This window comes from Diuraphis noxia, unplaced genomic scaffold (genome assembly GCF_037042655.1).
Source record: "Diuraphis noxia isolate RWA-SAM2 unplaced genomic scaffold, SU_Dnox_SAM2 contig0002, whole genome shotgun sequence".
In the NCBI taxonomy this organism is placed as follows: Eukaryota; Metazoa; Arthropoda; class Insecta; order Hemiptera; family Aphididae; genus Diuraphis; species Diuraphis noxia.
In genome coordinates this window covers 5,955,023-5,979,051 of record NW_028301712.1, presented here as the reverse complement: position 1 = coordinate 5,979,051, position 24,029 = coordinate 5,955,023, and the positions used below count along the sequence as shown (strand labels likewise).

General features: G+C 28.2%; 1 protein-coding gene across 1 annotated transcript in view; it reads left to right on the top strand.

Moving 5' to 3' along the window:
• Positions 1–24,029, top strand: part of LOC107171054 (protein amalgam-like) — a 344,978-nt gene that overhangs the window by 304,610 nt on the left and 16,339 nt on the right. The window contains exons 3-4 of the mRNA XM_089219587.1: positions 6,336–6,496; positions 15,412–15,622. Coding sequence (XP_089075713.1) covers positions 6,336–6,496; positions 15,412–15,622 — 372 coding nt within the window. The remainder of the gene's footprint in view (positions 1–6,335; positions 6,497–15,411; positions 15,623–24,029) is intronic.

The window sequence follows — 24,029 nt, the reverse complement described above, 5'->3', positions numbered from 1 at the left end:
TTTTTTTTAGCGTTCACGCTATTTATATATACACACACACACATATATATAAATATATTACTAAGCCAAAGACAAAGGATGAACTGTATTAAATCCGACCTACGTCGTCGTCGTCGGCGGCACAGCAACGTCGGAAACAGCTGTACCTCTGAATAATAAGCGCATGTGGGATTTGATTAGAAAATCGATCGTTCGCAGGGTTGAATTTGATTCTTTATTTTATTATTATTTTTTTGTGCGCGACGTGTTTTAAAGCGTAGGTACACCTTAAATCGTACCATCATAGGTATGCGAACAGTCGACGACCATACTTATATACACCCTCGCAAATGGTTCTTTTCCTGTAGTCCTTCAGCGGTTTGCCGCCATCTTACGATGCGTCAGCCCGAGTGTCAGACAATATTCACTGTGAACTTCTTTTTTATTATTTTTCGCACGAAACAATAACGACGTAAATTCTGAAACAAATGTGAAAGCTACTGTATATACGAAATATATTACACCGAAGCGAATGATACCGTATACGCGCGGTAACATCGGTGTCAATATATGCCTTGGGGGCCGGCAAATCGTGATTTATTTCACTCACACGAACGCGCGCACGTACGAACACTATTATATGTAGATCGGTGTCAGCGAGCATAATATTATTATAAATATTGCAGAAATATGAAACCGAACCGGACGGGATACCGTGAAAATTCAGACCCAAAGGGATGAGCTCACCCCACTTATCTCAGCTTCGAATCAGGATATTATATTCGTATATATGTGTTGTGGCGGTATATAGTTAATAACAACCATAAAACGCGATTCCAGTCGGATATCAGTTACTTAAATAATATCATAACTATGGCGTAGACAAGATGTCAAAACTTTTAAGAGTCAACTTTCCGAGAAGATTTTCAAAGCAGCGCTTAAATAAACTAGCCAGGAAAAAAATTCGAAATATTATACTTCTTCAAAAAAAGTGTACCGTCAATATCGACTCCTATAGACATTATGGTAGTTATATGGATGGACAGGACGTGTTGTGTGAGACTTTCGAGCGCTTCTATTTAACACCTGAAGTACAATATATGAAAAAATACGATATAGCAAATAACAAAACGATATTGCTTATCCATTACGACAAAGCATTCCTCGCATCGTTTATCAGTCAAAAATTATGAGCAGTTTATTGCATAAAACATAAATCAATCATTCCAGTATTATTAGTCGATGCCGATGACGTACCAATATGATACGAGCTTATAGTACATTCTATCATTTTTCCACAAAACTGAAAATTATTATTAATACGTATATATAATATCAATACCATATTATCTATAACTTATCATATAATAATATATTTTATTATAATTTGAATCTTTGCGAAAATGTTGTTTATACTGAGTGACGTAAACTTTTCTTAATAATATCCCTCGAGACCATCATAATATTGTAGAACGAAACATTTTATCACATTGCACTACTAAATGGTTTTCTCTTTTATCAATCAATGTCAAATCAACCGAATCAAATTTGAATTAAACTACATGTTCCTAAGTATAAAAAAATTACAAAAGATGAATTCAAATTTTAAATGTATACATAAAGTATATCCATTAGAATATTTAGGTATAATATTTGGTTAAACCTTAAAATGGGTACCTTATATTGAAACGGTAACATTGCGTACAAAAAAAAATGCATGCAATATATTATTTAAGAGTTACGTTCAACATGTATTTTCAATATTACTTATGTTCAATCAGTAATAATATAAAATATAAATTATAATTGTATGGTGGCTCAGCTCAAAAAAAAAATATGTATTAGATCCACTAAATATAAAAATACGTATAAAACTTATTAGAGAAATAATAATGAAAACATCGATAGTAACACGACGAACATAATACAGAGGATTTATTAAAAAATGAACATAGTATTTTAACAATAGGTAATTTAATTATACAATAAACCATCAGATGTAAAAAAAAATATACAATAGCGGAAAAAAATTAAATTTCATAACACATATAAAACAAGGGAAGAAATGACGGGAATTTAAAGTTGATTAAAAAAAAAACATCATCAATGAGGAATTATTATAATATAAATAAAGGGATACATTTATATTTTAACCAACTATTCAGAACAATTAAATTTTTCAATGTGGTTGTTTAATTAGTTTAATTATTATTTATTGTTGTATATTATAGCCACGTATTTAAATCAAATTTTGTGAATATGTAATGATTGTAATCTAAATAAAATAAGTAATATAACAATATAATCAATATAATATGTATCTCATTATTTATATGAAATTGTATTACTCAATTAGTATAGTTTCACTGTCCTCGCCCGCTAAAATCATATTTACTGGGAGTTAAAATGTTAATGAATTGTTTAATGTGGATAAATAAAATAATTTTGAGTGAATCAATAAAAAATAAATTTTAAATTTAACAAAAGTACATTTTCCATAACTATTAATTTTTAATATATTTCAATGTATCTTTTATGGGTTTTACATAAACTATATTAAATAGACATGTCGTAATAATATGTTGAATTCCATGCTTGGTACACTGACTAAAAATTATTAACTTTTACATAATATAGTATCAAAAAAATGTGTGTGTAATTTAAAATAAAATTATAAATTATGTTAAATACAATGATAAAAATAAATCTGAAATCATAATTATTGTAATCTTTTTTCATTAAATTACATAATATCGTCTTTAAGTAATTATTATGTATTTTGAATATTTAATTAATTTCTGCCGTTTATTAATACTATTACTTTAAGTAACGTTTAATATAAAATACTTTCTATCTGTGCTTAAACCTCCAGAAGTACTTGGAAAATACAGATAACGTTCTTTATTTAATGCTTAATTAATCTAAAAAAATATATAATTATGACTGAAAAAAAAATTATTCCTGAATTACGACGTGAACCACCTAAATTTTCCCAATTGGTTATTTTTTTAAAAAAACGTTAATAATTATCATAAATGTAGTTACTAATAAATTAAATCATGCAAACAAATTCTGTCGTGTCTTGGCTTAAAAATCTTAAGTCATAATTAAATTATAGAATACATTCCATTGAGAGCACAAAAATGATTTTTTTTTAAATTCAGGTCAAGTCAGGTTGTTAGTTTTAATAATTTGGATTATCGATTTGAGAGAGAGAGAGAGAGAGAGAGCACCATGCATTGAATTCAGAGTTTTCCATACCCAAGGCTATAGACAATAAACGTAACAGTCAAATCCAAAGAGCTTGGAATTAAATAAGTAAATAACATGCCACAGAGAAAAAGTCGGCGACAACTAGAATTTATCTCTCAGCTATACATGTATAGCACTTTTAAGACAATACGAAGTCGCGAAACCCTCTAAATTCGCTACTATTATACTAGGTTTGGGGTTGAATTTCGTATCTATTCACTTCAACACCCAACAGTATATACATTATACGTATTGACGATTTAAACTAAAATTATGTTAACAATAAAATGTTCGTACGAATAAAATTCAGTAATATATACATATATTATGCGTACGTAAATATGGATTATATTTTCTTTATTGCATTTCTTTAATATCGTGTTTTGTGATCGACTTAAATTCGTTAATACATATTTAAATTATCCCAACCAATAGAATTAAAATATTGTTGTTTTTATAAATTACTAAATATTATTTCCATACTAATAATTATTCTTATTTTTTTTTTACCCTTACTTATAGATCAGCATTTTCCAAACTTTGTCTCTGTCGGACCCCTTAAGAAAAATTAAAATTAAAAACAATCACAAATAATAATACTAAATTGATTACTTTATTTTCTGAACTAAATACACATATTTTTATGATAAAAAATTTAATTAATACAAAAATGGATAAATAGTATAATTATATTTGTATAATAGATATAGTAGATAATTACCGTGTTCAATAAGATGGATGGTGTTGTTTTTTTGATAATAAATATAGTATTTTAGGATCTATATTAGAAAGTTGAATACGTAAATCTGATTCTATATTTAATCGATTTCTATGTATTTTTTTTTTAGTAAGTATAAACATAAGTAGAAAATCCTTTTTCACAGAGATAAGTTGTTGAAAAAAGCATCAATGGTCTTATTGCTGTTTCCAATATTTCTGGATAGTCTTGTCTTAAACTCAACCAAAAAGACGACAAAAAAGATTCTTTGAAAATCCTTTTTAAATTAGAATGGCTGGATATGCCGATTTAATTGATTTTCTTGTGTTGTTGCTAAACAAGTAATTTCGGGTACATATATACATTAAAAGGGTCTACTACCCAATTTTTATTATTTTCAGGAAATGGAAAATATTTTTGAAATAAATATATCAAAATTTGAAGATGTTCAATAATTAAATCTTTTACGTCCTGAGGAAAATATTTATCCGATGATTCTAAAAATGCATAGGGTTGGAAAGTTGTTAAAATTGTTTTGAAGTGAACATTTTCTCTATAACTCATTTTTTTAAATTAAAATGACTAATGCATAGCATATTTATTAGCTAGATAATCCATAATTATCAAATCTTATGAAGCTATAAAATGATCACATAGAAATAAAATATTTTGTGTCTATGTGAAGAGTCATCCAAATATTTTATATTATTTTAAGGTATAATAATAAATTCATTACTCAATACAAAAATAATTTCGATTTTTTTATGCTTTTGATGAGTTAAAAACTAAATATTATGTGTGTATGTGTATATGTGTATATGTATCTATATTATATGTATATACATATATATGTTCAATTTATTTTAATTTAGTGTTAAATTAAAATGATCAAATAATAAACAAAAATATAGTTATTCTAATAAGTTACAACAATGCATACAATATTGTAATAATATAGTTTATCAGTATCTATAAATAAACATTGCAAGTTATATCATATTTGCAGTTACTGGCTAAACACTATTATAATACGCTTCACGATTCTTTGTACCTTAGATTAAATCGTAGTGATGTAAAACCAAAAGCAATAATATCGAAATATTAAAACTGAATATTTATTAACTCGCTGATGATATTTAGACATTATAACACTTATCGAAAATTAAAAAGATTATCCATGTATTTTATCTCACACATAACAACAGCATAGCCATAATATAATAGAATGAATGCAAAAATGTTTGTACTTATCGCGTAAGATTTATTATGTTTCGCAGCAAAGTATACGTTTAAGGTTCTACGACAAACAATAAGTCAGCTGACCAGTCATATCAGATAATGGGTAAATATAATATTCTAAACTCCAGACGAGACGGACGATATTGATGACAGATGACTAGAAAGAGATGCTTGGTGGTCAATAATTTAGTGAAAAGATATTTATACGTCACAAGAGCAGCTGTCACGTATAGACACGCATATGTAATTGTAATGTACCCGAAACTAATGGCTTGTCTCGTGACATTCAAAATCAAATTAATAAAGTAGCACGTAAACGAAGTTTATTAAGTATTTATTTATTTATTTATTTATTTATTTATTAAGTATTCCGTACACTAATATTTAATGGCGATACCGAAAATACCACACAAGACCGAACGTATCACATTGTCTAGATAACAATGTAATATTGAATATGAATAATGTGTAATTGACGCGTATACGTAATACTGCGTCGTGGATCGTGCTCAAAAGTTTGAGAAATATAATTACTTAAATAAACACAATGTATTACGATATGCTTGGCATTATTATAATGAGAAAATAATAATATACGATTTAAATTATAAAATTATAAATCATGTATAATATTGTATTAGTATGTAAGTACCGCCTGTATTATAATATAGTACTGTGGTCGTTAAAAACCCCAAAGGTTTACCTATATAATGCAACAAACCGAATAACTTAAGTTTATTACTGCAAATATGCCGTATAAAAGTCATAAATCAAATACATTTTCATATGTGTTTTTTTTTCATGACATATTATATTATTACTATTATTATTGTTATTATTATTACATGCAATAAAAACATTTTATTTCTTCAAGAAGTAATTTAGTTTAAACAAAATATGCAAATAGTAGTAAAATGTTTATTATTATTATAATTTATTTTTATTTTTTTGTAACAACCGTATATTAGTTTATACCAACTTAATACTAAGTCCGTACATATAACGCAATTAAACTGACACCGTAATAACATACCTACCACACTGTCGTTAATGTTTTATAAGATTTAGAGTTTTTTTTTTTTTTTTATGTTTATTAAAACATAAGAAACATAATGCTTAATAGATGTGCGTGTTTTCTTGTTTGCAGATGGTTCGATCGAATCGCCGTCGCAGAGCGGCAACCTCAACTACTGGGAACAGCCCTTCTCGCAGCCTTACTTCGACAACGCCACTAGACGTGACGTGACCGCGACCGTTGGTCAGATGACATACTTACACTGCAGGGTCCGAAATCTCGGTGACCGATCGGTAAGTCAGACATTATCCGCCACTCCTACATATTATAAGCAGTCTCCAGCGACAGTCGTACCGTCGAAACGATGGTGTCACTGAGTCTGGTGTACTAAGTGTGTGTGTGTGCGCGCGCGTGTAGGCCGCTGTGTTGTAAATATCGATTAAACATTAATCTACAGCCAACGCACTTTTAGATTTCGGTCAAAAAGTTTCGGACACGTTCGTGGACAAATTGGACCACCGATGTAATTGATCGAGTGAACGACGCTACATGTCGGGATAATAGTTGTAGTTATACCTACGGTGGGAAAGACTTCGAAATTAAAAAAAAAAACACGTCCTACTATGCAGCTGCTGAAAAAATACACTACACCTAGAAGTTTAATATATAATAATAATAATATTAATCGATGCAGTCGTCGTGAATTTTGTTCACCTGTTTTTTTTTTTTGCCGGGGGGGGAGGGCAGCCTACCTATTAGCATAGATATGTGACGCATTACGTCAAAAAAATAAAATAAATATGAGCGCCTATACCTATAGGTACAATATAGATAGGTATATTGTATACCACATCATAAATATAATATTCGCACGTATGTCTATTCGTATTTTGCGTATCCATAATCTAGGTGTACATACGAAAGAGAGGGAGAGAGAGAGAGAAACACTACGGATAAATAAGAAAAAAAAATGGTATTCCATTGTCTCGGTAAAGCAAAAGTTGCATCTGCTTGACTATAATATTAAATTTGTATACAGGAGAAGCCATCGTGATTTTCCCATTTCCCAGCGATGGTATTACCAAAAAACTTTGTAGTGATACACCCTGTATAAATCATATATTATAGTGTATCACAGTAAGATAATCGTCAAAGACCACAGCAATAACAACAATATAGGCATTGCGTCTTATTATATTGTGTTCAGGTCATTCTGGTTTACGATACACGTGGGTTTTATTTTTACTTTCATTTTTACATTACGACTAAAATAACCGCACTGTTATAATATCACTAGATATGCATATAAACGTAGTAGTAGTAAGATAAGCCTGGACTTTTAATTAATGTTCTTTTTTTATTAGATAATTAAAAATACCTACTAAATTGATATAAACTGTTTTTCTTATAGGCATATATTCTTATATGCATATATTATAAAATATCGTCGTTTGGGAAACACTCAAATATAGTAGATATTAGTTTTTTGATCATTTGTTATACAAAATGAGATGATGATGTAAGTAAGCTGAGACATCAACATATTTATCATAAAAAAACAAATCAAGAATGTTTTATTAAAAAATGTTTCTTTATTATTTATGCTATACAATGTACTACTTATTCGGGTACCCTTTATCGTTCCTACATTTTTATTAAATGCATTTGATATATTCAATGTTCATCGTAGAAATAGGTTCATACTAAGCTTTTACGTGCTCATCATTGTGCAGTCGTTTAGCTTGAATATTATATCCGAATTTCGGGTAAACTGATGAACAACCATTATTGGTTTGATTGAGTGATTGAAAGAAAACGTTTATATGTGCCTTGCATGGGTTATTGTGAACAGTAATGATAATTTTTTTGTCCGTAGTTCAAGTTATAGAGATAATATTTTTTAATTAATAATTGGAAAATATTATTCATATATTATATTTTTTTTTTTATATAAAAATGTATTGCAATAATTTGATCATTTGAAAAAGGGGCCAACATATTTGTTCTAACACTTCGATCCAAAATAAACTCTAGCTGTTGCACGGGTCGAGGTTATGATGTTATTTAGGGTTGTTGGTGCTAAATATTAACAAATATAAACCAGATTTAAATTAAACAACGTTATACAGTTATCAGTTATGGTTGAGTGCAAAATATTCTTTCCGATTCGTTGTATGATCTATCCGAAGGTGATTATCATAATAAAATAATATTTTGTTATATTTTAGTGGTTTCCATGTGTGATAGCCGATAGGAGTAAACTGTAATCAAGCAATCTACAACTGCGCGTGAAGCACAAAATATGTACTATGATAATATAATATCTTACAAATCAAATTAAAACTTTCTAATTTTAGAAGTTTGCAAAAATGTTTAAATAGTCCCTTTAAAGCGGATAATCGTAAAAAGGGTTTTACACAACGATATCCAATTTCCAACCAGTGAAATTATAAACTACCTACCTACTTTAAAATATACAACCGTTTCAGATTTAATAGCGAAGGGAACGGTCTTTTTTGAAAATAAACTTGCATACTATGTAAAATAATTATTGCATTGCTTTGGTTTTTCACCCTAATTCTATGCGCACAGAAAGGTTGCTTTTTTACGAATTTCCTGTTAAAAAATATTTTATGTTGTATAAAAATTCATTATTATGAAATATACATGTATCAGGTACGCTCGCTGCAGAAATTTCATTTCTCACGATTAAAACCATATGGCTATTTATTTTTAACTGGCACGCATCGAGTTATCATCACGACATTATGATATTATAACTTAAAATAGCTTAAAGCTCTGATGTACTTCGGAGTCAGTTGTTTTTATTTTCACGTCTGGTGGTTCATCGAGTACTTATAGGTGTAAAATTTAACACTAAAATCTAGTGTATATAGTTATTAGTCGATCTTAATTAATATAATCGCCAGGTTGACTTGTGATTTAGGTGTATGGCAAACTGGACATTGGTTTTCAAATCTTAACTCGAAAATATTAGAAAATATTTTTTACAAGTACATAAATGAGACGTGTTGAACGACATAAATAAATATTGTCCATGTATTATGCATGTTTTTGATTCTGACGAATGTATTAATTTCATAATATTATGTGTTGTTTTTTTCTGCGTCTGTTTAATAATTTGATATATAGTACAAAAAAAGAATTTTTAAGCCTAAAATTGTTCCCTGATTAGTAAATCGTATGTTATGGTACACGCTATCACAATAAAATTATTACAAATTTAACGAAATAGCCCAAAAAAATAAGCAAATTATTTTCTATTTCAAATTTTTTTATGTTACTAATATTCTCATCTAAAGGCTAAAATTAGTCACCTTGACTTTGCGAAATTTTTTATTGCCTAAAAATTTGGCAGCACTATTTTAAAACCGAAATGGCAGCTCATCGACGACGTGTGTCAACTATGTCATACGCCGTGAATTATACAACAATATAATAGTATCGAAGAAACCGATCTCCGTATTGGGTATTCCGTTCGCACGTCTCGCGTGGCAATATTGCACTTGGGGCGGTAGAAATCCGAATACTTTGACCCAATTCAAAAATGTTCCAGAAACCCCGGTGTCACGTTATTATCACTGCAGGCGTCACCGTCAGTGGTAGGCCACGAGGGACGTTTCGCAAAGAATTGGTATAACTGCTTCCGATACATAAAATATAATTTATAGAATATTATAAATTATGTAGTGCGTTTAAAACGACCATAGAAGAGCGCCTGTCGTGTTGTGTTTTACTGGGGCGTTCTTCCGCTGCCATGGTCCGCTTCATTCCGTCTGAAGAATTCGGAAGCCTTTAACGTGGTTAGATCGGAGGTGTAGCCAAGGAGAGAGAGAAAGAGAGAAATATAGAAAGAGTTAAGTAGACCACACGTATTTCTGAGTGCTGTTTAATCGGGTTGGATACACAATCCAAAACGCGTGAAATGAGTTAGATATACGTTACCTATCGTATGTTATTACGGCTATACAAATTAAATAGGCCCGAAATGATGTCTAATTTTAATCGAAAATTTCATTTGAAAACTAATGAAATTGTGTTATTGAATAAAAACGATCAACTACGAAGGGATACCTAATACTGTTATAATATAATATAGGATCTAAACGAATTGGACGTTTGATAAAAATATTATTTAAACAGTGATGACTCCCTAATCGACCACTTTATCTATATACTTAATCTTAGTAAAAAGCGTATTGTGTATTTTATATCGACATGTTGTTTATTCGAAATAAGAATTTAAAAAAAAAAAATAGTGGTAATTTTCATACAATTTTACAATTGGTTTATTTTAATTAATTTCCAAAATAATATTTTAACAGCCTACAGTTAAATTGTAAGATTTCAGATAAGAAATATTCATTCGAGAACCTAATACAATTCTTAAGTTATTATTTTTTTGTAATATCAGTATTCCCAAACAGATTTGCCATTTTCTATTTTATTTACGCATTTACGCATTTTTCTTTTTAAATTACATGTGGTAGTGTTAAATTTCCAATGCCTCCAAATTTATATATTTTGATATAATTTTACTAGATTTGCGATCATATTTTTGAATTTGATTTTCATCTGTTTTGTTTATTATTTTTTTTTTTTTACAAGTTAATATTGTGTGTAGATTATTTTACAGTCAAATTTAACTTATTTTCATAATTATTGCTTATATCAATAACGTGTCTTGGAAACAACATCTTTTCACTGAATTAATTTAATATGAATCGGTAGGTTGATTGCAAAAAAAATTAAATTTATTGTTAAACTATTTATAGTGAGTGTTCTAAGATCAACTTTTTACTACAGATATTTCATGAAATATCCAATGAAAAATCTTGACACCTTTCACAATTAAATAAATTGAAATCTGTACAATATTATATAAAGTATGTTAATTAAAAAAAAAAATACATACAATTCGTTTCATTTTAAGGCCTAAATTAAGTGCATTTATATTAAAACGCTTAAACACCGTGTAAACGCTCTTTAAAGTTAATGATGAATTTAAAATTTTTAGAATTTAAAACATACTGTACATAATTAATGAGATAAAATTTAGTTCAATAGTTTCAACTTCGAACCCTCATGTATAAATATTTCTGAATGAAAGGATGAACATTTTATTTCGTATAAAACAAACTCAGTTATATTACACAGCATTGTTTTGAAATTAATTTACGGTGCAACTATATTAAAAAACTTTTTAAAATCCATCCAAGTATGTTAAATGAAAGTAAAATGTTAACAATGAGTAGGCACAGTAACTAAAATACTGTATTTATCATGTTTTATATATTTTGTGCAATCGAATTTGAAATATTTTATGCAGAATCTATATTCATAACTGTTATAACATTTTAGTACATGAATACAAAGTATGTATTGGTTCTTAAAAATAATAATAATTTATTTTCTCTAAAAGCATACTAAAATACGTAGACTAATGAATTATAAAGTATTTATTAATTATATTATATGTTTAATGTTCATATTATGTTTAAACTGGATTTATAGTAATATTAAAACAGCCAAACCAATTGCATCACGTCACATGCATATACATTTCTAGACCCATTAACTTGTATTTGTTTGTAGTTTTTGTTTACCTACTCGTACAAATTAACCTATTTAAATAATGTATACTGTGTAATTTGTATGGCATTTGCATATATTTAAAAAGTAAAGACGCCATCATTTAACATACAAAATATTACAAACAACATAATAATATGTTTGATGACTAATACATCGACATGACATGATCCGAATATAAAACGACTTTAAGTATAATCTTTGAACTATTATAATTTGACTGAGACGTTGGACCAAACAAAATTTATATCTGACAGTCGTTTTATAAGTTCATAAGCCATTTCATTAATGATTCATGATTTAGTTGAACTTGCTTCTCAACTCTTATAATACGACTTTTATACATTTTCAATGAAACTAGACTTTGAATTGAATCTTCAGGGGAATTCATAAATACCAAATTTTCATTATTTTTATATTTGATATTTTAATTCACATTTTTAAACAGTATTTATTCAAATTAGTTAGGGGACTTTTAAAACCTACTGTATACCTTATTACCTACTACATAATAATATATTACAATAAATAGTTATCAATATTCAAATATTGTTCAAAATATGTTTTTCTATACATTGATGTTCCATTTTTGCCTATATATTGCGCCGTCCAACTTATGTTTAAAATCATCCAGACAAGATGATTAATATACACACATCTTGTACTCATTTCGATCAATACACTACAAGCAATTGTTCCGTGAAAATACGCTTAAAATAAATAATGAATTTTCGCATTTTAAAAACAAATTTAAGTGAAGCACTTTTAAATCGACCTTTCTTAAACTTATTTTACAGTTCTCGATATGATGTTTTCATGCTTTGAATTACTAATAAGAAATCAAAAACTTAACCGTCTAGACCCGGTTTCCATATCTAAGTAACCATAAAACTTTTCAAATGTTAATTTTATTAAACAATTGTAGAGAAAAAATGATATAAGAAATACTGATGTAAAATCAGTAAATTCCTGGCTATGATAATAAATTTACATTTTCTACTGATATCCCTATTTTAAATTTAATTTTACGACATAGATTATTTTCGTTATAATTTTATTTTTAAATTCCAAATATTGAACTAATAATTTAATGTTTCATTAACACTCAGTTTTAAGTACCGAGAATATATTGCTAACCTAGCTATAGTTGCCTGTAAAAATACGAAGGATGTATACAACACATACGCGTATACTCTTACTATATTTTCGAAACGTTTGCATATTATTAGTATAAGAAAATTACATGAAATATTTTTTGCCGAGTTCAAATGTACACAATGATCATCTGACTGGTTTAAGCTCATCAAAATAATGTTCATAACGATATACAATGTCATACATTTTTGTTTAATCGAAGTTATATTGAGTTTACTCCAAATTTATTGCACAGAGGAGTGGGGTGTAGAAGCATTCGGCAAAATAAATTAGCCGAAACGTTCTTTAATGCGTTTTACGTTCGTCTGTCCGTGCTATTAATCAAAGAGTATTGTGAAGGTTTTAATAAAACATTTCAATTATGCCGTACGAATGTCCCGTCCTATCAATTTCGGTAATTAATTTAAATTTTGCGTCGTATAATTTCTCACATTATAAATTGTCGTAAAATAAGAATGAGTTTATAATACGTCACGGGGCATTTATGAATTATTAATAATTATAATAATATTACGTTTATAATTGATATCAAAAATACGTCGCTATAAATATATAATAAAATAAAAAACAAAATAATACGAATGTCTTTTCATTTTTTTTATTATTGTCCATAGCATGGTATAAAATGAAAAACACGCGTCTTTAAACGCATCTATTACATATTTCTATTTATTTTGTATTTTGATTATTTTACACACACAATCGTATCGTATCATCGGAGTCTCGCGAAAAAGAAATTCGATTAATACCACTCACATTAAATTCCTGATGGCGGCTATTCTAGACATATTTATAGTTTATACTTAATAATTTATATAATATATTTGTATTGTGTGAAGTTACATACGTTGGGCATTGTACGCATGAGTTTCCTCCAGTATTATGGACCGATAATAATATTTTATTTGCTATTCCGAATGGGTGTCGTACGCTTGTAATCTCTTAACAGTGGCAGCTGATTTTTCACCGGGTTTCCGGAGGATTTGCGCGTTTCCTCCGCAACTTCCGGACTACGACGTCGTCCACTATGCCACTGCTACGAACAGTCTACGACGGCGCATGACACAATGATAAAACTTGACGACGACGTGTAAAATATGATATAATACGCCATAGTTATGTATTTTATACAAAAAAAAATTTGTACCCAAGTGAATAATGTATCGTAACCTTGTAATACTATGCAATATAAAAATATAATAACAAAAGTATCGAATAATTCAATTTGCAAATATTAAAAAAATATGGGCCCTCATTTGCCAGTGAATTGGTTGATTGGCTCGTCGGATATAGTATAATAATATTGGTTGAGCCGATTGGGAGACGAAAAGAAGTTTCATGGCAAGTAGGCACTTTAAATTTGACAGCTGAAAGAAGAGATGATTTTCACGAGGAAAAAAATGGTATACAATATAATATTCTATATCCTCGATTTTGAGAAAAATTGTGTAAAATAATGACGTAATAGGTCGTGTAAGATATGTGTCAAATAATTGCCTTTGTTGATAACCGTTGGAATAATATGATCGCATCGCGGGAGGTCAGTATAGTGGCGATATGATAAACGACATCGATATGATAATATTAAGGGTATACTCCAGGGTCGCTATTCAAAAAACCAACACGCACGTTTTCTTGAACCATTTATTTAAAGTTACTGGTACTATAAAATTACATATTATTATTATAACGATACTTTTGGTTAAAAAAAATGTAATTTTCGTATTCAGTTTTATGGGTTTTCGCATTTTTGAAACGATAACTTATTTTCCATTATAAATACTTCCATACTGGTTTACGATAAATCTGGAGCACCACATTTTAAATAACGATAACCGAACACTGCCATGCTGGACCAACGAAAGCCATTATTAATGAGCATAACATCAATAATACATATTAAGTTAAGATGAGTGTAGCAGACAATTAATATTGTTACTCAACCCGGCTAAACTTCAAATATTTTTATGAATAGTTATACAAAATTAATTTAATAATCCATATTTTGTTGTATTTAAACAGTTTAAATTTTACATATTAAAAAAGGTCACATTTTATTTTTGTAATAGATTAAAAGGTATATATTATCTACATAGTGTCCTTCGAAATTATTAGTTTAAAAATTAAAATCGATGGATAAAATTAGAAAAAAATAATAACATTAATCACCTCGTGTACATTAATTTATAATTAACAACTATGTACATAATATATCGGAATAACGTATTGTTCTTTATGCTCTTACTATAATAACGGAAAGCGGGGAAACCTGGCTACTCACCCTGTATAAATTCTTACCTATGTAATAATAGCAATAAATGATTTACGATAATTTAATTCTCATAAACGAACAAAAGTATTTTCGCGTGTAGAGAATTTCCTACTATAATGTTTTTTTTTTTTTTTTAAAGGCGGTATATTTTATATTTTTTCTCTCCAGGTGTCGTGGATCAGAAAACGTGACCTTCACATATTGACCGTTGGCATACTAACGTACACGAACGACCAGCGTTTCCAATCGCTACACTCGGACGGGTCGGACGAGTGGACGCTCAGGATCACGTCTCCGCAGATCAAAGACTCGGGGACGTACGAGTGTCAAGTGAGCACCGAACCGAAAATTAGCCAAGGGTTCCAGTTGAACGTAGTCAGTGAGTATAAAATAATAATAACAACAACAATAATATTAAGCTACGGAATTTTTTAATAGAAAAAAAAGTAGTGGACGATTGAGTAAGTAAAATTGAGCCGTGTCTTTGTATGTGTGTATGTGGATATAACATGTGCGTGTGTTAGGGAGACAGCAAGAGAGAGAGAGAGAAAGATTCCGACGTGAGTACAAAACAATACGTGATCTGAACCAGTGTTACGGATGTTCGGTCAAGTCGAATTCGAATAAAACATTATACAGGGTGAATTCACGCACGTTGCTAACACTGATTTCACTTATATTTTAATGATAATTATTATTTTATATAACTTCTGAGTTTTGAAAATTTACACTATGTTAATGTTCACATCTTCAAACTCAAGTATTTATGTAATGCCATTAGTTATTGATTATTATTCTGTAACGATACAGACTTCTAAATGAATGGAATGAAAACTTCCTTAACTTATTTTAAATTGTTATGAAGTAAAATAAAATTGACATAGGACTCTGTTTCGTAGCATACACGCTTTAAATTTTTTTTTTCAATAACATCTTAAAATATTATGTACTCAATAATTCGAAAAATCTGAATTTTTACAAATTAGTAAATAAAACAACGAAACGGTAGTAAGCGTACTCGGTGAAACACTTTGTGTTTAGGTACCTAAATTGTATATTATATACTATGTATATTGTATATACATAAAAAAAAAATGGTATAAATGTTAGTTTAGTTCTCACGATTTTCGACAACTGGTGAGCCACCAGGAAATTACACGCCTACGTTACCATTATATCGGCCCAAGAATTTGAGCGTGTGTGAGTGTGTTCGGACAGCACCGCTGCTTTTGTTATTGTGTAAAACGAGCCACGCCATAACTGACAATAGCGGAAATACCTCATATTATATACGATGAGCTCATATGCTATAATATAATATAATACATATATAAGCATTTCTATTTTTTTTTTCTTCGCTGAATCCAGATCAGATCGGTTAACACCCTCCTATACATACCGTCATATGTATATAGTACACGTATTGTACGTTTTTCGCCACCGCTTGAATACGCCGTGAAAACCATCCGTTGCCGAATATTATCCAACGAGCACAATGCGACTTGTTAAACATTTGCGTTATTGTATGTGTATAGAGTCGTGATAGATCCGATAACCACTGCGATTCTACATTACCAATACAAGCACCGTTTCCCCACTGAAAGTTCGTTACGACATAAATAAGAGATCGGAAAAAGTTCAAATCGTGTAAAGTAAGAACATTTACATATTGCTCAGAATTAAAGCGTATTATGATGCTAACTTCACCGTATGATATTTAAGCTATTGAGGTTTTAAAATTAGATTAAATTTCTTATTTTATTTTTTTAACATTTCATTCGTGTGAAAAAATTTAAAAAAATTGTCATTATAGTCATAAACTTACGACAAGAGAACATTTTTGAAAGTGAATTTATTTTATCGAATACTAATATATATATATTAATTAATAAACTGCCTAATTGCCAATAGAAACCAAATTAATTAGGCTAAATTAACCGTTACCTATTAAAATACTATTTACGTATAGGGTACCAATAATTTTTAACCAATAACATAGTAATCCATATGGCTTGGTTAGGTTTTTTATGTAATCAACACATATTTATAATCAACCATAACCGAATGTTTAAAAGAAAATAATTTTAATAATTTCATTGAAATATTTCAATTTAGAACGAACCCTAAAAATAATACATTATTATTTAATGACTAAAAGTATTTATAATTCCCAATTGACATGTTTTTTATGCGAATATGTTTAATAACAATCGACAAAGTTAAAAAATTTTTAACATTTACCAATTGTACCTATATAATATAGTAATTTTAATTAAAAAATCTACAAACGATTTTCAAATGGTAATTATAATTTTCAGAAGTAAATAATATCAAATTAATCACTTGGTTTACTTACATTGAATATAAAAAAAATATTATATTGAAACCTGAAGACGTAGTTTTTAATCAAAAATAATATCCCTCGACTTAGTCAGTTCTTACGTTTGTCTTGTTTTATTTGCCTAAATTAAACAGCAAAATGTTCTTTGCAATCAACAAATGGCCTTTAGCCAAGCATTAAGCCAATAAATAAAAAAATATATTTAAAAATTATGTAAAAACAAACATTTGCCAAAAAAACTTAGGAATTTTGCACGATATACAATATTTCGTGTGCTTATTATATGAATACAACATTAAGAACATATCCATGTTAATTCAACATGTTTTTGGAACATTTGCCATCGTAAAGATCAAATCAATTGAAATGTTCTAACAATAAAAAAACCACAACTATTAATTATCCTTAATGTTTTTATTACTTTAAATAAGTTTTAATGAATACCGTGGTTAAATTGGATATAACATTTTATTACTATAAACTATACAAAGGAAATAAAAGTTTTCATCGGTATAACATTGAAATACAAATGTTATAAACTCTCGTAATTTTAAGTGTTTACTATAGCAATCCGTGTTTATAATTCTATAGTTAACGTATTTAAGTGAAATATATTTCGTATTATGTCAAATTCCATTTTCGCAGAAATCACGCTAACTTATTTCATTGGTTTAAATAAATAGATTATTTTGTTTCATGTTTCATCGATGACAAACATATTGTAATTGCCCCTGTAAAATAACAGTTAATGGAGTATTCATGAAACACTTTGAGTTCTAAAAATAACAGCAAAAATGTCGATTAATATTTCAATAAGCATTATCTCCTTATTAGTATTTTTTTATTTCAATTTTTTTTTTTCTATTACAAATCTCTGTTTTTGTAATAGAAGCAATTTGAATCTATTGGTTATGAGCATTAGTGAAAAATAAAAATTTAACAATCTAAGCAAAATACTAAACTTAATAAAATAAAGCAATCAATACAATATTTTCCTAATAATCACTCAATCAGAAAAATAGAAACCTATATGTATAAATTGACTTTGAAAAGATCACACCAGACTTACCCATGGATAACCAATGTCCCGAAAGGAACCTCCCACATCCACATCCTGTGAGTTCAATCTGTAAACACATCATAACTGAGAGTAATAACCAGATTGGCCAAATTTATTTAAACAACATTATTATTATTATTATTATTATTATTATTATTATTATAAAATTTATTCATTTCATGTTTGTTCTTAGCCTTTAAGTTACAACGTTGTAACTCATATTTAAAAAAAAAAATTAGTATCCAAATGACCTTGGTGGCGAGGATTATTAACAAAAAAAAATTTTATTAACTCATGACTTACGGGATACACATATACAAAAAAAAAAAAAAAAAATGAAGACACGTTTGGCTTTCCACGTTTAAAGTTAAAGATGTACGTGAATCCTGCAAATAATATATTATATTTGCGAAAACATAATTATATTATTAGTTATAGTTCCGCTGTAGAATAGAATTTCTTTTTGTGAATAATTTATATAGAAAAAAGCCTTGCTCATTAAAATGTCTTTTATTTTATTGCATATTGTGGAAATAAATAAATAAATATTGATTATGGTTCATGTTGCCGCTTTCGTAAAATTATTCATTAAATTCGCATTATACCGAGATATTCTACTGTACCTTTGTCAATTTTTTTTTCATGTCACATAAAAAAATCTTCAATTGTATTCTAAAAATGCACACAAGGGCAGAAATACAAAACAAAAAAATAAAGAAAAAGAAAAAGAAATAAACATCATTGTAAAACCAATATACATTACTCGCTCCGCTCAGAATCTAAAAATAAAAATATAATATATTAATAAAAATAATGACACTATAGTTTACGAAAATAGTATCAAACTATAATCTTAGTATTATAAGAATTCTTTGAATTGTTCTTTCAATATTTACCACTAATATCTGAACTGAAAATAATGATTTTGTTTCAAGAATAAAACGGTTGATGAACTAAATCGGATGTATTAAAAAACTTTGCAATATATTAATTTAAGTTAGCTGATTAGTTACAAATTCACGGTAGTTTCATAAAGGATTTTATTTTTCGATTGAAAAATTAGACATAGCAAAATGTAGTAAAAAACTTTCCAATTAATTGAACTTGTTTGTAATTTAAATACCATCGTTCCATACAATAATTAGTGAATACAATAAAAATAACAAAGTTGCAAACTTAAAATTTTTAAATGTATTAGGTACTATGTTACAAAATTAGAAAACAATTTTATCGGATGAATACTTAAGATTGATTTAAAATCTGCAACTTTAAATCCAAACATAAAAATTTTAACTTTAATCACCATCATTGAATGTTTGGAATTTTATGTTATGCTCAAAAAATTACTTCTATCCATCACAATACTCTAGTATACTAATATTACAGTACTCTAGTAGTCCGTGTTTTCATCACATACAATACTAGAGTTTTAACAAGTATACTCTACCAATTCGTATTAACCGTGAATAGAGTTACTATGGTCTGTATGACGTGGCGTGGCCATATCAGAAATATTTACTTCCAAATCTCGAGTATAGGGTTTATTCGACAAAAATCTCAAAGGCATTTGAATTGTGTATGCTCTACTGTGACGCCGTTAATATAAATAGTTTCCGTAACATCTGGCGAGATTTTATTTCATTTCGACACTGGGTTTTCTTTATATTAGTTTTTAAATCTTATTTTTCAGTTAGGTATTTAAGTTTCTGCACCAAGATTCGTAAATCCTATTTATTTATTAATTTACTTACTATTTTGTTTCAATAACACGCAAAACCATAGGATTGACATAATATTCCTAATATTATTATGACGTCAAAAATATGTGTTCTCATCAAGCGCTGTATGATTTACTCCGAATATTTGCTTCGTAGAAACTTAGGTTACCTAGTGATTTTTGGAAGTACTTCCACATTATATCGTACAATAATACATACATTGAATAATATATATAACATATTATAAATTTATAAATAATAGATACATATTATAATTTACCTATACGTAATAATGGAAATAGACAACACAGGAGATCAAAGTACGTACGAAACATGGATTCAATTATATTTGACTAGTTTATATTCGGTATTCTACTTTAAACTCGGTCGTTCGATCCTTTTGTCTTGTTGTTAATAACAGCTATTAAATTTACGGATACGTTCTGTGACAAAAAAAAAAACGATATCATCGATCAATGACCTGGTGGTTGCGGCTGAAAATACTTCTACGAAATCTAATACCATTTTTTTACCATCTTTATCACTGCGCAAAAAATATAAAAAATATCCGGAAATATTTTATTATTATAATTATGATATATATATATATATATATATAATTTTGAACTAGCGAATACGTGATTGAAATAATTCTCTAATACGTTTAAACACTTTAATTATCCAGCCCTGAATTGTTTTCTGCCGGGTCGTGTTTCTGGTTTGTTTGATATCGTCCGCGAGTATTTTGAATAATTTTCTCACTTCCGTTCGTCGCTCAACTATCATAGAGTCTGATTTTAATGGTGTGTTTACAGCACAACCATCGTGTTCACGCTCAGAAGGGTTTTTGTTTGTACGCGAGTTTGTTGGTTCTCGAATCAGTCGTCCAGAGTATTATTCATATTACCGTCCAGATCATATTTTGTTCTCTTATAATAATAGTTCGTCGTCGGTAGGATTGATATTCCTTATTTTAATCTTGTCATTTATATCCCGTGTAATATGTATTATGTGTCATTGCGACAGATACTTACACGTCTCCTATATTACTCTTCTATCAGGTACGGTGCCATCATTCTATCTTTTCGTTTAATGACAGCGACACGACGTAATTAGAGAACAAACGTTTTTGCGGAGTTTTCGCTGTCTTTTTTTTTTCATTCTCTCAATTCTCTTGTATCAGATAATATCTATAGGTACTTATTCTTTAATATAAAAACAATTTGGTTTTGATGATATTTTTTTCACAGTATTTTCATTCCACTAATCCATAATATATTAATATCGTGTTTCAAGTGTGTGTACTATTACCATAATTAATTAATAATTGCTGTAAATGTTAAAAATGAATTGCATTGTGTAATTAATAATTGTATTCCGTTTGAGTTGGTTCCATACTTTCATACAGTCCTCCGGGGATTGAGATTATACTTTATATGAATTTATAATTATTCAATATTATAAGCGGTTATTACTCTGATGTTATTGGATGAAAATGTACACCAATAAATATTGTTCATTTTTTAAACCTTTTTTTTCTAAATTAATTTGTCAGCTATCAACCTATCCTTATCGATTTCTCTGTAAATAAAACTATCCCAAATGTATTACAAATTCATAGTATCCAATATTTATTCAAACATTTTCCATATTATTTACATCATTTACATTTATTTTTATTATTGGTACAGCATCAACAACTAAGGTTATTAACTTATAACAATAATATTATTTACATAATGCATTACACATTCCCTTGTATTTGTTCACAGTCGTTTGTACTTACATTGCAAAAACGTTATTTTTAGTTAATATTTACAGTTTCTGTGTTCCAAGTTAACGTGGAATTACGTTTATAAAGTTTACATATTGATTCACTGTTAGAACGATGAAACTAACTGTAAATGACGATGAATGCATCAATGTAACGTAATCAGATTAGTAGTTTTGTTTAATTGCATTTATTAATGCCATAGGTAATATTTAGATTTAGATTACCTATTCTGTTGGATTGAACAAAGTTCATTCACATTTCTGCAGTGTACACGTATATTTATAGTGACCTTTAAACAAACCACACATCAGAAAAATATTAAATAGATGTTTTATGACTCATTGCCAAACGCACAAAAAATTACATTATGGCTTTGAGTTTTTTTCCACGACATTGACAATATTAATAATTATAGTGGAATTGGGATAGGACTGAACTCCATAAATCATGGGCCCTGAATTTTGAAAACAATTTTTTTGGGATAAACAAGTATAGAAGGTGCCAACTCAAGATATTACCTTAATGGTCTGAAATAAACTAAAAACCATTGTCCGATGATTCTATTGTACAAAAAATATAATGGTTTTCAACAAAAATGTAACTATTGAATGGAATAAACTTGGAGGTACTGGACTTACTAAATCAATTTGACGGAAAATAAGTTAACCACAGTTGGACACAAGTTTAGTAAAAATATTTTTCCATCATCTATAGTATTAAATGTTAATAAGTTAGAAAAATTATTTAAATAAAAAAAATATATAAAATTTAAGTTTAATTTGTCGAAAGTTAACAGTAAATTCTTAGCCTCAGGTATTATTTTATTATTGAAAATTTGATGTTTGCTTGTTGCTTGGTTAATATAATAATATTTTAACTATTAAACATACAAGGTTTTCCATAGTAAGTTGGTATTTTTTATAATATATATACACTATACACATATGTTTAACATTTACCCAATTAAGTCGTAAAGTAAATTCAAGACCTAAAACTTACCGCACGATTAAAATGTTTCTTTTTTCAAGTATTAAAAAAATTCATAAAATGTTGAAAATAAACGAAATTCAATAGATTTGAAACTTTTGTAATTATTTGGACAGTCATTAACATAATATAATAACACTAATACAATAAACTATACTTATACGCTATATAATTTAATAATAAACCTCAATTTTGTAAAAAAATTGAATATCATAAATAACCTGTAACTGCTGATAATCATTAACATTCATAAAACAAATTTTTGGTGTTCATAATTTTCGAAGATCTTAGCATAGACACTATAGCTTGTGAATTAAATTGATGTCAAGTAGAGTTAAAAAAGATAAGTAAACTCTGAAAGTCGTCTAATTAAAACGTCTTAACAATTTATTTCTATAAATTAATATAATATTTATATCAAGTCTTTCAATGTTCTGGTATTTTGTTACTGTAAACATATATTTATTAATGTTTTTAATTGAAATATATTATAGAGCTTTGATTTATTCAGATAAATAATATTATTGATGACAATTATTTAAAACATAGGTAGCTACGGATTAAAGTATTATTTTGTACGATTTATTTTTTATCAAAACGCAGTTTGCTCATTGCTTGCTAAATAATTTTTACACCTAATGCTACAAAATTACACATACATTACGTACTCAATTTCGTAAACCATATTCTTTCAAATCATTAGGATTTTGTATTTAATAAAATAGCAGGTGCTTATTATTAAATCTAATTAATTTCTATATTATATTGTACGATGTCTTCCGTTCTTTAAACACTGTCGTTTCAGAAAATCCACCGCACTGATCAAAAACCTTAAGTCAGAAATTATACATATACCACTAATTTTTTTTAACTAATCTCGATTACACAGATAGTGAATTCTGTTGA